At 45.7% G+C, this 16,907-nt stretch overlaps 1 protein-coding gene across 1 annotated transcript in view; it reads right to left on the bottom strand.

The window, feature by feature from the left end:
• CDHR1 (cadherin-related family member 1) overlaps positions 1-6,149 on the bottom strand; it is a 39,462-nt gene extending 33,313 nt beyond the window's left edge. The window contains exons 1-5 of the mRNA XM_006901023.1: positions 6,101-6,149; positions 5,480-5,575; positions 4,460-4,605; positions 3,293-3,343; positions 430-519 (exon numbers count right to left, since the gene is read on the bottom strand). Of these exons, the coding sequence (XP_006901085.1) occupies positions 430-519; positions 3,293-3,343; positions 4,460-4,605; positions 5,480-5,575; positions 6,101-6,149 (432 nt within the window). The remainder of the gene's footprint in view (positions 1-429; positions 520-3,292; positions 3,344-4,459; positions 4,606-5,479; positions 5,576-6,100) is intronic.
• Positions 6,150-16,907: the final 10,758 nt, after the last annotated feature.

Raw genomic sequence — 16,907 nt, 5'->3', positions numbered from 1 at the left:
AAGGGATGTAGGAATTGTATACTAATGAAGAAATATTTTTTTTTCTTTTGTTTTTCTCTTCGGAGGGGGGAGCGAGCTGGTGGGGAGCGGTGGGCAGGGAGAAAAGTGTGGCAATGAATGAATGGAAATCCAAAACCTCTGTAAATATATATTAAAATTAATAATAATTAAAAAGATATTGTCTTAAGTTGGAGTGATTTCTTAATAGTGTTTCCCTCACTTTTCTACAGCAACATGAATTAGTCTTCTAACAGGGACTAGTAAACAGAGATTCCTTTGGGACACTAATGATTATGTGTGGAGGTGGTGACAGCAAGGAGTAGGGAAGAGACAGAGCCTGGAAAGAGGAGTTGTCCCTTCCAGGGGATAAATGACAGAGGGTGTGTACTCTTGGCTGTTGCACCTGAGGGGTGCATCTACCTTACTCACCTCAGGGACCAGTATGACATAGGGCTCATGGATGAACCTGGGTGCCTCATCATTGGCATCAGTTACTAGGATCATGATTTTCTCTGCTACCTGAGATGGGACAGAAGGACAAGGTTGAAGGAAAAAAGGAGCATCACCCTCTAATGCTCTCAGATATGTGTCTTTGCTCATCTCTTCTTTCTCTCTTTTTATCCATTCATGACAAAACACTACCAAATAACTGTCTGATGCTGAAATGGTGCTCAGTCTTGGCAGTGCAAGAGATGGAATAGCATGCATTTTGCAGGGATGGTGGTTGCTTGGAAGGAGGGGTAAAGACAAGTGTGATAGTGTCACAGAAGCCTGATGATAAGCTATGTGGGCAGGCTCTGTGGACACCATGGCCTGAGCAAATGGATCTCTGTATGTGTGTACAGGGGTCTGTGAGGGGGCTGTCTTTGAAGGCTAGAGAGGGGCATGCACCTCAGCTTGTGGAGACCATGACACTCCACATAGGTCTTAGGCAACAAGTCTGGTGCTGTTCTCAGATGCAACAACATGGAGAGGAGTTGCAGGCAGAGAGGAATGGGAAGTATGGCAGGCATGGGACATGGCAGTAGATACACAGGGGGCTGGGAGGTGGATGGGACAAAGAGTGGGGGAGGATGAGAAGTGCCCAGTGATGTCTAGATCGAAGCCTGGGTTTCAGTCTGAGGATGACGGAGCCACTTGTCAGTACTTTTTGAGCCTAAACTTAAATAATTGCTGTAGAGTCAGAATTTCCCCATAGCTGACCCTCCAATGTGTTTCCAGAGGGAGCTGTGGTGGTCTAATGAGAAGAAACTGTGTTCCCAACCCGAAGACATGGAGTTCAAATTTACCAGCTACTCTGTGGGAGAAAGATGGGCAGTCTTCTCCCTGCAGCTTGCTGCTTCTAAAAGCTGCTGGAGGGTCAGCTATGCCTCAGCTCCCACTTCATGACACTTAACACACCACAGATTGCTCATCTTGGTGAACAAATGAGGTGGATTTGAGCAGCCTGCCTTTGGGTCAGCAACTCAACTCCCTATTACACTAGGCTATCAGAACTCCCTATTTTGAGCTTGTTTTTGTTATTGTTGTTAGTGACTTCAAGTCCACTACAATTCATAGTAGGAACAATGAACAATACTACAAACAATGGATCTGAACCTTTCTCTACCCTACACTATCCTCACAATCTCTGATATACTTGAGTCTGTTGTTACGGTCACTGTGTCGATCCATCTTGTTCAGGATCTTCCTCTCTTTCACTGACACTCCATCTTTCCATGCATGATATCCTTTTCTAAGAAATGGTTCTTCCTAATAACACACCCAAATATGTGAAACGAAACTTAACCGTTCTTGCCTCTAAGGATCTCTATGCCTGTACCCTCTGCAAGACAAACTATCCTTTTGGCAGTCCCTAGGATATTCAGTACTCTTCTCAAAAACCACAATTCAAAGCTATCAGTTCTTCGGTCATCCTCAGATATTATCTAACTTTCAGATAACAAATAACTGAAAATAACAAGTAAATGAAAAGACCATGGCTTGACTCAGATGCTCCCTAGTCTTTAAACTGGCATCATTGCTCCTTAACACCTTAGAGTGGTCCTTGACAGCAGATTTACCCAATACAATATGTCTTTTGACTTCTTGACTTCTGGATCCTAGGGTGTAGATCGTGAATCCAAGCAAGATAATATCCTTGACAGCTTCAGTCTTTTCTCCATCTGTCATGATGTTGCCCAATTATTGGCCCAGTGGTGAGGATTTTTGTTTCCAGACATTAAGATGTAATCCATATTGAAAGTTTATAGTCTTTGATCTTCTGCAACAAATGTTTCAATTATTCATTTTAAGCAAGCAAAATTATGTCATCTGCATAGCACATATTATTAATTAGTCTTTCTCCAATCCTGATGCCATATTCTTTCTCACAAAGTCCAGCTTCTCAAATTATTTGCTCAGCACACAGATTAAGATTTGCTTAGCACACAGTATGGAGAAAGGATACAGCCCTGATGCACACCTTTCTTAATTTTAAATCATGCAGTGTTCCCTTGTTCTGTTCAGACAACAGTTTCTTGGTATAAGTTTTGCATGAGCACTATTAAGTGCTCTGGAATTCTCATTCCTCTCAATGTTAGTAAACATTTGTTATGATCCACAGTCAAGTCAAATGCCTTTGTAAAGTCAATAAAACACAAACAGACATCCTTTGGTAGTCTCTGTTTTCAGCTAGGGTTCATCTGGCATCTTCAATGATAGCCCTGGTGCCATTGCTGTGCTGGTGGTGTACCGTTGAGTAGGAACCACTCCATAGCTGACCCTCCAGTGGTTTTCAGAGACAGTAGATCACATGGAAAGGGATTATCCATCCTTCTCCCGCATAGTAGCTGGTGGATTAGAACTTAATGCCTTTGGAGTTACAGCACAGTTTCTTATCACTAGCCACCAGAGTCTGTGTCATCTCCTTGGTTTGGGCAATAGGAGAAAATAGATTGGAGAGGGGCAGAAGAGCCCTTAAAGATGTGTACTGCAGTGATTCCTGAACAGATTTTAGAGGGCTAGGGGAGAAGATGAGGAAGAAGGGGTTGGGGCTGGGGAAAGAGGTGAAAGAGAACGGAGTTTGGGTAAAGAATGCATCTGGGATCTGAGGAAGCACACTGGTCTCCCTATTTCTTTTCCTTTCCTTCCTATTTCTCTTATGGCCTTCTGGATCCCCTCCTTTGGGATTTCTAGGGTAGGTATTGTTGGGCCCTGACATTGGTTTATCACAGAGCTCCTAGAGGGGCTTGGGCTAGGGCTGGGCTCAGGGCCTATTGGTTACCAGGGGATGGCTCAGTTCTGCACACACCTGATTCAGGCCATCAGAGATGCTGATGATGGCTTCAATCTCGTCTTCTGTCTGGAAACACAAAGACAGCAAATATCCACAGTCCTGACTCTAAGTTGAGACTCTGAGCTCTCTTCCCCACTGTGCCTGTCACTAAGCTTCAGAGTAGTGTGGGCTGATGATGACAACATGCAGGACATGGCCCCTGAGCAGCTTCCCACCCTATTCCTCAGGGGCCTCTCATAAACCCTGAGTGATGCTGAGGCTCCCGCAGGAAACACTCACCTGCTGGAGTGAAGAGGGAGCTTATCTCCTCCCTCCAACTCTTTTGTCCTGAGGTCTGTAGAGGCCCAGCCCTGTAATGCCCCAAGTCTTCCCATGAATGTGCTGATGGGTGCTGGAGTCCACCACATCCCCATGGTGCCAAAGGGGTGCGGTTGGATTACATACCCCCTGCAACTTGCTCTGAGACCAGTCAGGTCTGAGGTTGTGCTTCTGCAACATCCTGGAATATTGGATGTGCCACAACTAAGACCCCAGATGTGGACAGCAAGGCCCACAGATGTTACATGGGACACCAAGAGGCAAGCAGCTCCTGGGCTCAGAAGGGAGAAATGTTATCAAACCCAGACCCATTCCTGATGAGTTTACTGTGGGCTACTGTACAGGTTGAAAAAAATTATCATCTTTTGACACATCTGAAAGGTAAAGTGGAAATAAAATATATTTTTAACTGAACATGGAGGCTTGTTTTGGGAAGGAGATGTGCTGCCAACCCAAAGGCAAGCCATTCCAATCCACCAGCTGCTCTGGGATAGGAGTGGTGGTGGAGTGGGGAAGATGGGCAAATGAGTAGACTCCTTCCGTGCAAATTACACCTCTGAAAGCCCAAAGAAGGGTCCACTAATGAGGTTTGGACTTGACTTTAAGGAGTTTGTGGTTTGAAAAATCAGCAGAATCAGCTGCTCTTTAAGGTAGTGCCACTGTGCACTCTGAAAGTCCAGTCTCCAACGCTAAGGAGAAAGCAGTTTACAAATCTCTCTGAAGGGTCTGGCAGGTTTGGAAAGTCCTACCTCCCTTCAGAGGCTCACTTAGCTTCCTTATAGTAGTCCAGCACTTGTCAGGGCCCATCCAGCCAGAGTTTCCATATGCAAGTCAGGGCTGTTCTGCTGCCTCCCCCTCTCCTACCTCCCGGTCCAGCTCTTCAATCAGAGTGATGTTTCCATAATTGGAATCAATGGAAAAGATGCTTCTGGTGCTGGGATCAAAGTTGATGTGATAGGAGATGGGGTCTCCCTCGGGGTCAGTCCCATTCAGTGTGTATACATGAGACCCTGGAGGGGGACACAGGGAGAGGCCTAAGTCCTGGGACCTGTTTTCTGAAAAGGGGTCCATAGGAAGATCTGCATATTTCAGCTTGCCCCACCCTGCCCAGCAATAAACTCACTCTTTGGTAGCCTCACTACTACCCTGGGGAGGGGCAGTGAAGCTCAGACTTGTAAGTAATTTCCCAGTCCTGTGATCTCCTGTCACAATGAGATGTTGTAGCACGATGTTTGATGTTTTCAGGCTGCAATCATTGCTGTTAGGTGTGCTGTGACTCAGGGAACTCCTATGCACCACATATCTGAACCTTGCCCTCTTCTGTGCCATCCTCATCATCTCTATTATGTCTGGGCCTTTTGTTACAGTCACCTTGTTGAGGGTCCTTCCTCTCTCTTGCTGACCCTCCAGCGTCATGTCTTTTCCACACAGTGTAGATTACAGAGAAGATCTGGATCCTGGGTCCCTTGACTCCAGTGCCCATTTTTCCCTTTGTCCTGAATGACTCCCTCCTGAGACTTTTCTTAGGGCTTCCAGGGTACCAGAGGCAAGTGCAAATGGCAACAACATTAAGACAGAAGATACTGAGAGGAGGGTAGCCCCTAAGACTTTTCCTCTGGGGATGGAGAAAGGACTTGCAAATCTGTGTCTCTTTATAGTCCTGGTCAGTGTTCAAGGCCAGTAGGGGAGGGCTGCCAGCCTCCTAGGGCCTGGGTTGCCATGGCAACTTTGGTTTCTTTTTTCTACTATGGCCTCAGGGATTCTTAGCGCAAACAAGGTGCCCCATGGGAGTGCTTGGCCCCTCGCTGCACAGGTTTTGGGAGTCACAGCTGGGTGGGTCCCTATGTCTGTGAACTCATGAGGATTGCTGCCAGCGCTACTGACCTACAGGGGTGTCCTCCGGGAGACTGAACAGCGCCATGTTTCCGTGGGTGCTGCCTATCCCGTTGTCGAAGAAATGGGGGGCGAAGTTGGCCTGGGCTTGGAAAAGAAGACAGATAAAAAGACTGATGGACACTGATATTGGAACGTCAGTTTCGCGATGGCTCACTGCTGAAGAGGCAAGCTCTTGGTTTCCGTGGCCTGAGCATACTAGGAGCTGCTAGAGCGCCTTGGAGAGGTTCTCCCACTCACCACTCGCTTTAGTAACTTGGAGTCCAGGCAGGTCCGGGTCACACCATTTGGATGCTAGAAGCCCAGCAGGAACCAACCCCACTCCCTTCAACTGACAGGGAAGAGATAGTGCTCCCCACAATCCCTAAAATCATAGACAAGCAGGTGGCAACCAGACTCGCGCTCCTACCCCATGGAGCCATACCACCCTGCCTGGGTAGGTAATGGGGTCTCCGGCACTAGTGGCAGCAGAAGCGCTCAGGAGCGCGCATTTCCTGAAGTGGAAGCTGGGCTGGGAACAGTCTGGACGCACACAGCCCCGACCCCACCAGATAGAAGGCTCCTGCCCCTCCCTCCTCCTCCCCCTCCCTCAGATTCGCATTGGCCACTCACCCAAACAGAGGCGAAGCAGCGCCAGGAGTAGCGTGGGGACACACTGCATTGCTCCTAAGTAAGCGCGCCTAGATCGAGCGCGCTCCTACCCAGCGTGCCCGACCACAGTGACCGTGGGACGGCGGAGGAGGCGTGGGGTGACGGCGGGGAGAGGTTTATGGGGGTGTTGCACAGGGCGCAGCCCCAGGTGGTGCCGGGGCGCTAAGCGGATGACAGACACTGCTTGAGTCTGAGCCTCTGGAGCACTCGTCAGGCAACTTAATGAGACCAATTAGTGAGTGGCGGCGCCAGGTGGAGGCCAGCTTTCAGCTGGTGGAGGGCGGGGTCCTGGGTAGAGGCCCTGTCTCAGCCTGGATCGCTGGACCAGGGAGACTTTAACCTCCACCTAATAAGTGAACCGGATAATATGCCTTTCCCCGGGGATTAGAGAGCAGGCACTGGAAAATTAAACTGCAAAGGTCCCTACGTTCTGGTAGGGTGGAGACTCCAACCCAAGAGTTTTATGTACCTGTGAAGGAATGAGTGGAACAGTGGACATCAAGAATGGTTCCAGGGACTGTGTCCCTACAGACTTTGAGGTTAACATCAACAGACAAAGAGGAAGCTGGTGGCGAGGGTGCAGCTGGTCAGGGGCGTTTAAGAACCCCTTCTTGGGAACTTTAGACCATTCTTTCTCCATCCATCCAAGCCAGACTCTTGTTGAGGGGTCACCGGTGGAGTCTACAAGGTGAGTGAGGACTGTTTCCCCCAGGAGAATTCACACCTTTTTTTTTTAGGATGAAACCAGGGTTCCCAAGGGTGACCTTGTAGACCAAGCTTTGCAGGGGCAAGTGAAAACTTCCAGGGCAGCTTTCCAGTCTCAGGTGCTTGCTAACAGAAAAGCCCAGTTCTAGTGTGGACTATTCTATATATGGCAAATCTTGTTTCTACAAGACATTTAAGGGTTTAGGTGACTGACAACGGGAGATCTGGGAGGCCCTCAAGTCTTCCTGGTTGCCGGTGAAGCTCATAGTTGCAGGTTATATCATCAGCTTGTTCTGACACTGGGGCTTGTTTGGAAATGTGGCCTATATTCTTCTCTTGGCCATTTTGAGTATGAATCAACAAGTTATGTTATATAGCTAACACAACCTTGTTTTCACCAAGTGAATAGAATTTACCGAAGAAGACCTTCAATGTGGAGTATCAAGAAAAAATTTCCCAGAACTCGGCCAATAGGCACTATCATGATAGAAGGAGAAAAGGCTGATGTTGTCAACAATTTTATTTTATTTGAAAAATTTCATGTTACAGTTACAGCAGTGAAAAAATCAAAAGACATGGCGCATTGGAGAATTCTGCTGTAAGGACCTCTCCAAAAAACAAGGATATCAGTATAAGTCTAAGGTACACCTGATCCAAGTAATGGTGTTTTCATTGCTTCATAGTCATGTGAAAATTAGTCAGTATACAAGGAAAACTAAAGAATTGATGCTTTGAATTGTGGTGTTCTAATGGACTGCCAAAAGAATAAACAGATCTACTCAGACCAAGAAGAAAAATACAATCTATATACCAGTTCTACAGGACACATCACCCTCCCTTTGGAGACTTTACCACTAAACTTAAGAGACACTGGTCACAGCATAAGAAATTGTTAGCAGTTGACGTGTTTGGAATCACAGAAGCCAAGAAAGCTTCAGATACAAGCTGTCAGATCAAGGGTTGGACAATGGAAGAAAAATGCTGAAGGGACTTGGTAGAAGTGAAGGGGTATCCTGGTGGAGGGTGGAGCTGGGAAATAAGTGGGTCAAGACACTGGGCCAAGGGCAGGAACAACACTGTAACGAATGGTTAACTCCACAATGAGGGATTTATCTTTCACTGCTCTATAAATTGCTTGTCCGTCAGATACTCCTTAAATCTGAATATTCAGACTAAGACAGACTAGGAAGAAGGATTGGCCATCCACTTCTGAAATGGCAGGCCTCTGAAAAGTCTATTTATAACAGAATATACATAGACTAACAGAGAGGGTAATTGAGGTAGAACTTTCAAGTATGGAAATACAAAGGAAGAGGAACAGTTGTAAGCAGACACTAGTGATTAGAACACGGAATGTGAGAACCAGAAATATAGGAAAATTAGAAGTTGTTAAGAAAGAAATGGAACGCAGAAGTATTGACATACTAGGCATTGGAGATATGAGATGGGCCGGCATGGGGCATTTTGAGTCAGATGATCATATGATAAATAACTCCGGAGATGAAAAGGTGAGAAAAAATGGGGTTGCTTTCATAATTAAAAAAGTAATTTCTAGATCTGTCGTGAAGTACAACATTGTGAGTGACAGGATAATATCCATACACTTACAGTGAATACCGCTATCATTCAGATATATGCACCAACAACCAGAGCCAAAGAAGAAGAAGAAATAGATGATTTCTACCAACTTTTACAGTCAGGCATCGATCAGACATGCAATCAAGATGCACTGATAACAATGGGTGACTGGGATGCAAAAGTTGGGAACAGAGAATAAGAATCAATAGTTGGAAAACATGGACTTGGTGACAGAAATGAAGCTGGAGATAGAATGATTGAATTTTGCACAATCAATAACTTATTCATTGCAATACATTTTATAAGAAACATAAATGCAGGTCATACACATAGATTTCACCTGGTAGTATGTGTAGGAATCAGACCGATTACATCTGTAGAAAGAACCACTGGAGAAGCTCAGTATCAGCTGTGAAAACTAGGCCAGGAGCTGATTGTGGAAATGACCATCAACTATTCATATGCAAGTTCAAGCTGAAGCTGAGGAAAATGAAACCGAGTCCACAGGAAACAAAACGTGACTTTGAGTTCATCCCATCTGAATTTCAGAAACATTTCAGGAACAGGTTTGAGGGCTTGAACACTAATGAGCGTATACCTAATGAGTTGTGGGAGGATGTCAAGTGTATCATCCAGGAAGAGTGCAAACGCTCATTACAAAGCCCAAAATGGATGTCAGAAGAAACTCTGAAGATTGCACTGGAGCACAGAGAAGCCAAAGCACAAGGAAGAATTCAAGATACTAAAGAGTTGAATAGGAGATTCCAAAAGGCAGCACAGGATGACAAAGCAAAATATTACAATGAAATGTGCAAGGCGCTAGAGTCAGAAAATCAAAAGGGCCAAACTCACTCAGCATTTCTTAAGCTCAAGGAACTGAAGAATAAATTCATACCTCAAGTTGCTATAATCAAGGATGCATTAGGCAGAATATTAAATTATCCAGTAAGTATTAAAAGAAGATGGAAAGAATATACTGAGTCACTGTATCAAAAGGAATTGGCAGACACAAAAGAAATTAATGAAACAACATATGAGCAAGTGCCTATGGTGATGAAGGAAGAAGTTTAAGCTTCTTTGAAGGAAATAGCAAAAGACAAGGCCCCAGGAATAGATGGTATACCAATTGACATATTTCAGCTAACAGATGCTGCCCTGGATGTGCTCACCAAGTTGTGCCAAGAAATCTGGACAACAACCACTTGGCCAACTGACTGGGAGAGATCTATATTGCTCCTGTTCCAAAGAAGGGTGACCCAACAGAGTGTGGAAACTATAGAACAATATCATTGATTTCACATGTAAGCAAGATTCTACAGAAGATTATCCAAAAATGACTGGAACAGCACATCAGCAGAGAACTGCCAGAAGTCCAGGCTGGGTTTAGAAGGGGTCCTGGTACTAGGGAAATTGTAGCTGATGTTAGATGGATCTTAGCTGAAAGCAAGGAATACCAGAAGAATGTATATCTGTGTTTCATTTATTAGGCAAAGGTGTTTGACTGTGTGGATCATAACAAGCTGTGGTTGACTCTGAGAAGAATGGGAATCCCAGAACACTTGATCATGCTAATGCGAAACCTATACTTGGACCAAGAGGCAGTCGTCTGAAAAGAGCAGGGGGAAACTGCACGGTTTAAAATTGGAAAAGGGTTTGCCAGGGATGTGTCCTATCTCCATACCTTTTCAACCTGTATGCAGAACAGATTATCCAAGAGGCTGGGCTCTATGAGGAGAAGTGTGGCGTCAGGGTTGGTGGAAGGTTTATTAACAATCTGTGTTATGCAGATGACACAACCCAGCTTGCTGAAACTGAGGAGTGAGGAGGACCTGATGCACTTGCTGCAGAGGGTTAAGGACTGCAGCCTTCAGTGTGAATTGAGGCTCAATGTCAAGAAGACAAAGATTCTCACCACTGGACCAATTGGCAGTATCAGGATGGATGGTGAAGAGATTGAGATTGTTAACAACTTTAGTTTGCTTGGCTCCACGGTCAACACTCTTGGCACCAGCAGCCAGGAAGTAAAAACAAAACAAAACAAAACAAAAAACATATTGCAATGGGAAAGTCTGCTGTTAGGGACTTCTCCAGGGTACTGAAGAGCAATGGTGTCACTTGTTATGCATCAGAGAGTTGGACAATGACTAGGGAGGATAGAGAATTGGTGCCTTTGAGCTATGGTGCTGGAGAAGAGTATTGAGGGCACCATGGACTGCCAAGAAAACAAACAGATTCCTCCTGGAGAGGGTTAAACCGGGCTGCTCCTTGGAGGCAAGGATTCTGAGGCTTTGTCTGACATACTTTGGACATGTTGTAAGGAGGGATCAATCCTTGGACAGGGACATCATGCTTGGGAGGTGGAGAGATGGCGCAAGAGGGAAAGACTCTCTATGAGGTGGATTGATTCAGTGACAGGTGTAATTGGGATGGGTATGTCAGAGGCAGTGTGATTGGCACAGGATAGAGCAGGGTTTAGGGCTGTTGTACACAGGGTCGCTATGAGTCGCAAGCGACTCGGCGGCACATAACAACAACAACAACATCATGGGGGAAATGCAGCCAGGGTGTTTCATAGGTCTAAGGTTAAGGATAGTGAAACTTTGTCTCATACTTTGGGCATGTTCTCAGGAGGGGCTAGTTCTTGGAAAAAGACATTATGCTGAGAAATGTAGAGGATCAGCAACAGAGAGGAACACCCTCAAACAGGTAGATTGACACAATAAAGGACTAGAATATGGTGGAGATTCATGAGGGGAGTGAAGGATAGGGCAAGGTTTTGGAGTGTTGTTCACAGAATCACTGGGAGTTATATTTGACTCAGTAGCACCTAACAACAACAATGAATTATAACCCTAACCATAACCCTAACATAACCATAAACTTAATCCTAATTCTACCCCTAAAACAAACCCTAATCGGTAACCCTAACCCTAACTTAACCCTAACCCTTCACTCTAACCCTCACCCTCACCCTCACCTTAACCTTACCCCAACCCTAGCCCTAACATTAATCCCATTTCCTGCAATCTGCACTACACTGAAAAATGTACCATTTACTATTGGGATATTCTGCTGAGCAGGAGTGAAGTGTAGCTGAGAAGTCATACCACACAGGAATTTCAAAGCTGCTTCTTCCCTCCTTCCCAGAACTACTACAAGCTGGGAGGAAGCTGCCTTTCAAAACCCCTGCCATACAGATTCCACCCCAAAATCTGGGAAATACAACGGAGAATTCGTAGGAAGCGTGTTTCCCCACAGAAAATGCCACTTTTTGGTATGGGCTCATTTTTCAGCAGAAGAAAGCCGCATTCCTATGTCGTGCAAAATGGGTTTTCTTCAGAAACCTATTCTTTCTGATAGGGAATATGGCAATGTGGCAGAACCAGCAGAAACGTATACAAGAGGGATTTCCCCCAAAAAGGATATTCTTTACAATGGAAGCCCTGGAAGGATTAAGTGAGCTCACTTTCACCTTTAGTGCAACGTGTGGTTCACTGGAAAACATGCAGTTTACTACTTTGGAATACGAGTGCACAGGAATCAACTGCCGCTGCACATTCGTACCCCAACGGGATTTCTAACACTACACATTGTTTCCTTCAGGGGAACACTGCAATTCATTACCACAGTGAAGTTTAAAACTTGTACAACTGTATTTTCACAAATGAATGCATTCTTCGTAATGGTAGCACTGCAATGCAAATCAATCACACTAACTACAAAATGCGTTTCACCAAGGTAAGGAAGGCTTAGTACTTGGAAACACTGCTGTGGGTCACTAAAGTGTAGTGGGAATTTTGTATCACACCCAATTTCCAATATTCTCCGTTGTTTCCTGGATAGAAACATAGCAATTCAGCCCTAAAGTTCACTTGAAAACTTACACAACGATGTGTTCCCCAAAGCACGTACAGTGTATTAATGAAGACCGGGAATGGCACACAGAATTGTAAATCCCATTTCCTGTAACCTGCGTTTCACTGAGAAGAGTACCCTTTGCTCTTGGGATGTTCTGCTGTGCACGAATGCAGTGTAGTAGAAATTCCGTAGCACACGGGAAGGGAGTCTCTGCCCTCGTTCTTAGAAATACTGCAGGTCTGAAAGAAGCCACATTTCAAAATTCATTCCTCATTGATTTCACCAAAGAACATATGGTGTTCTTCTGAGAAACACTGGTATGTAGCAGAGACTTGCAATGGAGAATTCGTATGAAGTGCCTTTCCCCAAAGAAAATGTCATTTTTGGTACAGAACAATTTTCAGCAGAAGAAAGCTGCATTCGCACTTTGTACAAAGCTATTTTTCAAAGCATGATTTTTTGTGATCGGGAACATGGTAATAAGAGAGAGCCATCAGAAACGTATGCAAGTGGGATTTCCTAAAACCATGTATTGTTTACTATTGAAGGCCCTTAATGACAGAGTGAGCTCTTATCCACGTTTAGTGCAACGTGTGGTTCACTAAAGGATGTGCGGTTTACTGTTGCTGAATATGAGTGTGAAGGCATCAAGTCTAGCTTCAAATTAGTACCACATGGCATTTCTGACACTACACATTGTATCCTTCAGTAAGCACTGCAATTTATTGCAAAAGTTTAAAACGTGTGCAACTGTATTTCCAAAAAGAATGCATTCCTAGAAATGGAAGCATTGCAATGCCAGGTAAAAATGTAAGTCACTTTTGCTACAATATACATATCACCAAAGAATGGAAGGCTTAGTACTTGGAAACATGGGTGTGTGTCACTAAAGTGTAGTAGTGATAATTTCATATCACACAGAATTTCCAATAATGTGCATTGTTTCTTGGATAGAAATATAACATTCAGAAGCAAATTTCACAACTTATGCAAGGTTGTGTTCCAAAAAGCACGTACAGTTTGTTTTTTAAGACTGGGAATGGCACACACAGTTGTAAATCACATTTCCAGCAACCTGTGCTTCACTGAACAATATACCATTTACTATTGAGATATTCTGCTGGGCGGGAGTGAATTGAAGTTGAGAATTCATAGCACACGGGAATTCCAAAGCTGCTGCTTCCTTCTTTCCAAGAACTAATACAAGTCGGGAAGAAGCTGCATTTCAAAACCCTGCCATACAGATATCCCAGAACCTATGTCATTCTACTTGAAAATAAGGGTATGTAGCAGAGAGTTGCAACTGAGAAGTCGTAGGAAGTGGGCTAATCCAGAGAAAATGCCATATTTATTATGGACTCATTTTTCAGAAGAAGAAAGCAGCATTCCCATGTTGTGCAAAACAAGTTATCTTCAGAAACATATTCTTTCTCAACTCACCCTCACCAGCAACCTCACCCTAAACCTAACCCAAACACTAACCCTAATTCTAACACTTACCCTAACATTCACCCTAAACCTAATGCTAACCTTACGCTAAATCTAATCACGACCCTAAAACTAACTCTAACAGTAACTATAACACTAAACCTCATCTTCAACCTCTTCCTCACCATCACCTTTGAACTCACTATTTCCCTAACCCTAATACTAACCCTAACTCTATCTAACTCTAAAATTGATCCTAACCCTAAACCTAACCAAACCATAAACCTATGGCTAAACTTAACCCTAAACAAAAGCCTATCTCTAACCTGACACTAATATCACCCTCAACCTCAACTTCACCCTAACCCTAACACTAAACACTAATCCGAACCTTGAGCTTCACTCTCATCCTCTCGGTAAACTTCTATACCTAAGCCTAACAGTAACCTTAAGCCTAACTGTAATCCTAACCCTAACCCTAACCAAACCATAACCCTAACCCTAACCTTAACACTAATTATTCCCCTAAAACGGACCTTAAACAGTAATCCTAACACTAACCCTAACTCACCCTCCCTGTCATCCTCTCCCTCAAGACCACGCTTGTCAGAGCTTCCGAGGGCTTGCTCCCACTGGAAATCCTGGGTACCTGTGGAAAACGCCTGTCCTCACTTATCTGCGGTCGCTGCGGCCCTAAAGCTTCACTTCCGCCCAAGACCACGCTTGTCAGAGCTTCCGAGGGCTTGCTCCAACCGGAAATCCTGGGTACCTGTGGAAAACGCCTGTCCTCGCTTATGTGCGGTCGCTGCGGCCCTAAAGCCTCACTTCCGCCCAAGACCACGCTTGTCAGAGCTTCCGAGGGCTTGCTCCCACCGGAAATCCTGGGTACCTGTGGAAAATGCCTGTCCTTGCTTATCTGCGGTCGCTGCGGCCCGAGAGGCTGGGCTCTGTGAGGAGAATCGTGGCATCAGGATTGGTGGAAGATCGATTAACAATCTCCGTTATGCAGATGACACAACCCTGCTTGATGAAACTGAGGAGGACCTCATGCACTTGCTGTGAAGGGTCAAGGACTGCAGCCTTCAGTATGGACTAAGGCTCACTGTCAAGAAGACAAAGATTCTCGCCACTGGACCAATTGGCAGCGTCAGGATGGATGACGAAGAGATAGTCTTCACAGCTTCACTTTGCTCGGCTCCACAGTCAACACTCTTGGTACCCACAGTCAGGAAATCAAAAAGTGTATCGCGAAGGGAAAGTCTGCCGTTAGGGACCTCTCAAAGGTACTCAGGAGCAACAGTGTCTCTCTGGAGACTAAGGTGCGCCTGATACAGGTCATGGTATTTGCAATCGCTTGTTATGCATCAGAGAGTTGGACAATGACTAGGGAGGCCAGAAGGAGAGTGGATGCTTTTGAGCTGTGGTGCTGGAGAAGGGTACTGAATGTGCCATGGACTGCCAGGAAAACAAACAGATTCATCTTGGAGAGGATTAAACCAAGCTGCTCCTTGGAGGCAAGGATTCTGGGGCTTCGTCTGACATACTTTGGACATGTTGCCAGGAGGGACGGGTCCTTGGAGAGGGACATCATGCTTGGGAGGGTGGAGGGACAGCGCAGGAGGGGAAGACCGTCTATGAGATGGATTGATCCGGTGACTGGGGTAATCGGGATGGGTGTCAGAGGCGGTGCGGTTGGCGCAGGATAGAGCAGGGTTTAGAGCTGTCGTGCATAGGGTCGCTATGAGTCGGAAACGACTCGATGGCACATAACAACAACAACAACAACAGAATCTTGCTTACATGTGAAATCAATGATACTGTTCTGTAGTTTCCACACTCAGCTGGGTCACCCTTCTTTGGAATGAGAACAAATATACATCTCTTCCAGTCATTTGGCTAAGTGGTTGTTCTCCAGATTTCTTGGCATAACTTGGTGAGCACATCCAGAGCAGCATCTGTTAGCTGAAATATGTCAATTGGTATACCATCTATTCCTGGGGCCTTATTTTTTGCTATTTCCTTCAAAGCAGCTTGAACTTCTTCCTTCATCACCATAGGCTCTTGCTCAAATGTTATTTCATTAAATTCTTCTGTATGTGCCAATTCCTTTCGATACAATGACTCAGTATATTCCTTCCATCTTCTTTTAATACTTCCTGGATCATTTAATATTCTGCCTAAAGCATCCTTGATTATTGCAACTCAAGGTTTGAATTTGTTCTTCAGTTCCTTGAGCTTAAGAAATGCTGAACGGGTTCGCCCCTTTTGATTTTCCTACTCCAGCTCCTCGCACATTGCATTGTAGTATTTTGCTTTGTCATGCAATGCTGCCTTTTGGAATCTTCTGTTCAGCTCTTTAGTATCTTGATTTCTTCCTTGTGCTTTGGCTTCTCTGTGCTCCAGTGCAATCTTCAGAGTTTCTTCTGACATCCATTTTGGTCTTTTCTTCCTCTTCTGTCTTTGTAATGACCGTCTGCACTCTTCTTGGATGATACATTTGACATCCTCCCACAACTCATCTGGTCTTGACTGGAACGCAAAAGCTGGAAACAGAGAAGAAGTATCAGTAGTTGGAAAATATGGGCTTGGTGACAGAAATTACGCTGGAGATACAAATTTTGCACAATCAATGACTTATTCATTGCCAGTAAGTTTTATAAGAAACATAAACGCGAGCGCGAGGGCGAGGCCACCAGAGCGGGGAGCACCGCCGCCGGACCGGGCAGTGCCACTGCCGGACGGGGGGAGCGCTGCCGCCGGACGGGGGAGCGCCGCGAGAGGGACCCGGAAGAGAACTGCGAAGAAGGGCAGCCAGCCACCACACGGGGAACGCCGCCGCCAGACGGGAGAGCACCGCCGCCAGAAGGGGGAGCGCCTTGAGAGGGACCCGGAAGAGATCCAGAAAGGACGGCAGCCAGCCACCGGACGGGGGAACGCCGCGAGAGGGACCCAGAAGAGACCCGGAAAGAACGGCAGCGAGCCGCCTAACGCGGAGCTCCAGAGGAGCAAAGTCTGTGAGATCCAAGAGGAACGAAGACTACCGGACACTGTGGGACCCCCCCCTGCAACCCAAACCTGTGTGACCCTTAAAACACAGGGTGCTGCTGCATAAACCCCCAGCAGCGCCCAAGCCCTGTCCCCACCTCTTGGTGATAGTGTCCAACCCCTGCGCTCCTTGCCCCCTAGTCCCTTGCTTTCC

Source organism: Elephantulus edwardii, unplaced genomic scaffold, assembly GCF_000299155.1.
Source record: "Elephantulus edwardii isolate Elephantulus edwardi_28Jun2011 unplaced genomic scaffold, EleEdw1.0 scaffold00305, whole genome shotgun sequence".
NCBI lineage: Eukaryota > Metazoa > Chordata > Mammalia > Macroscelidea > Macroscelididae > Elephantulus > Elephantulus edwardii.
The sequence above is the reverse complement of the archived record's forward strand: the minus strand, read 5'-3'. Positions and strand labels throughout refer to the sequence as shown.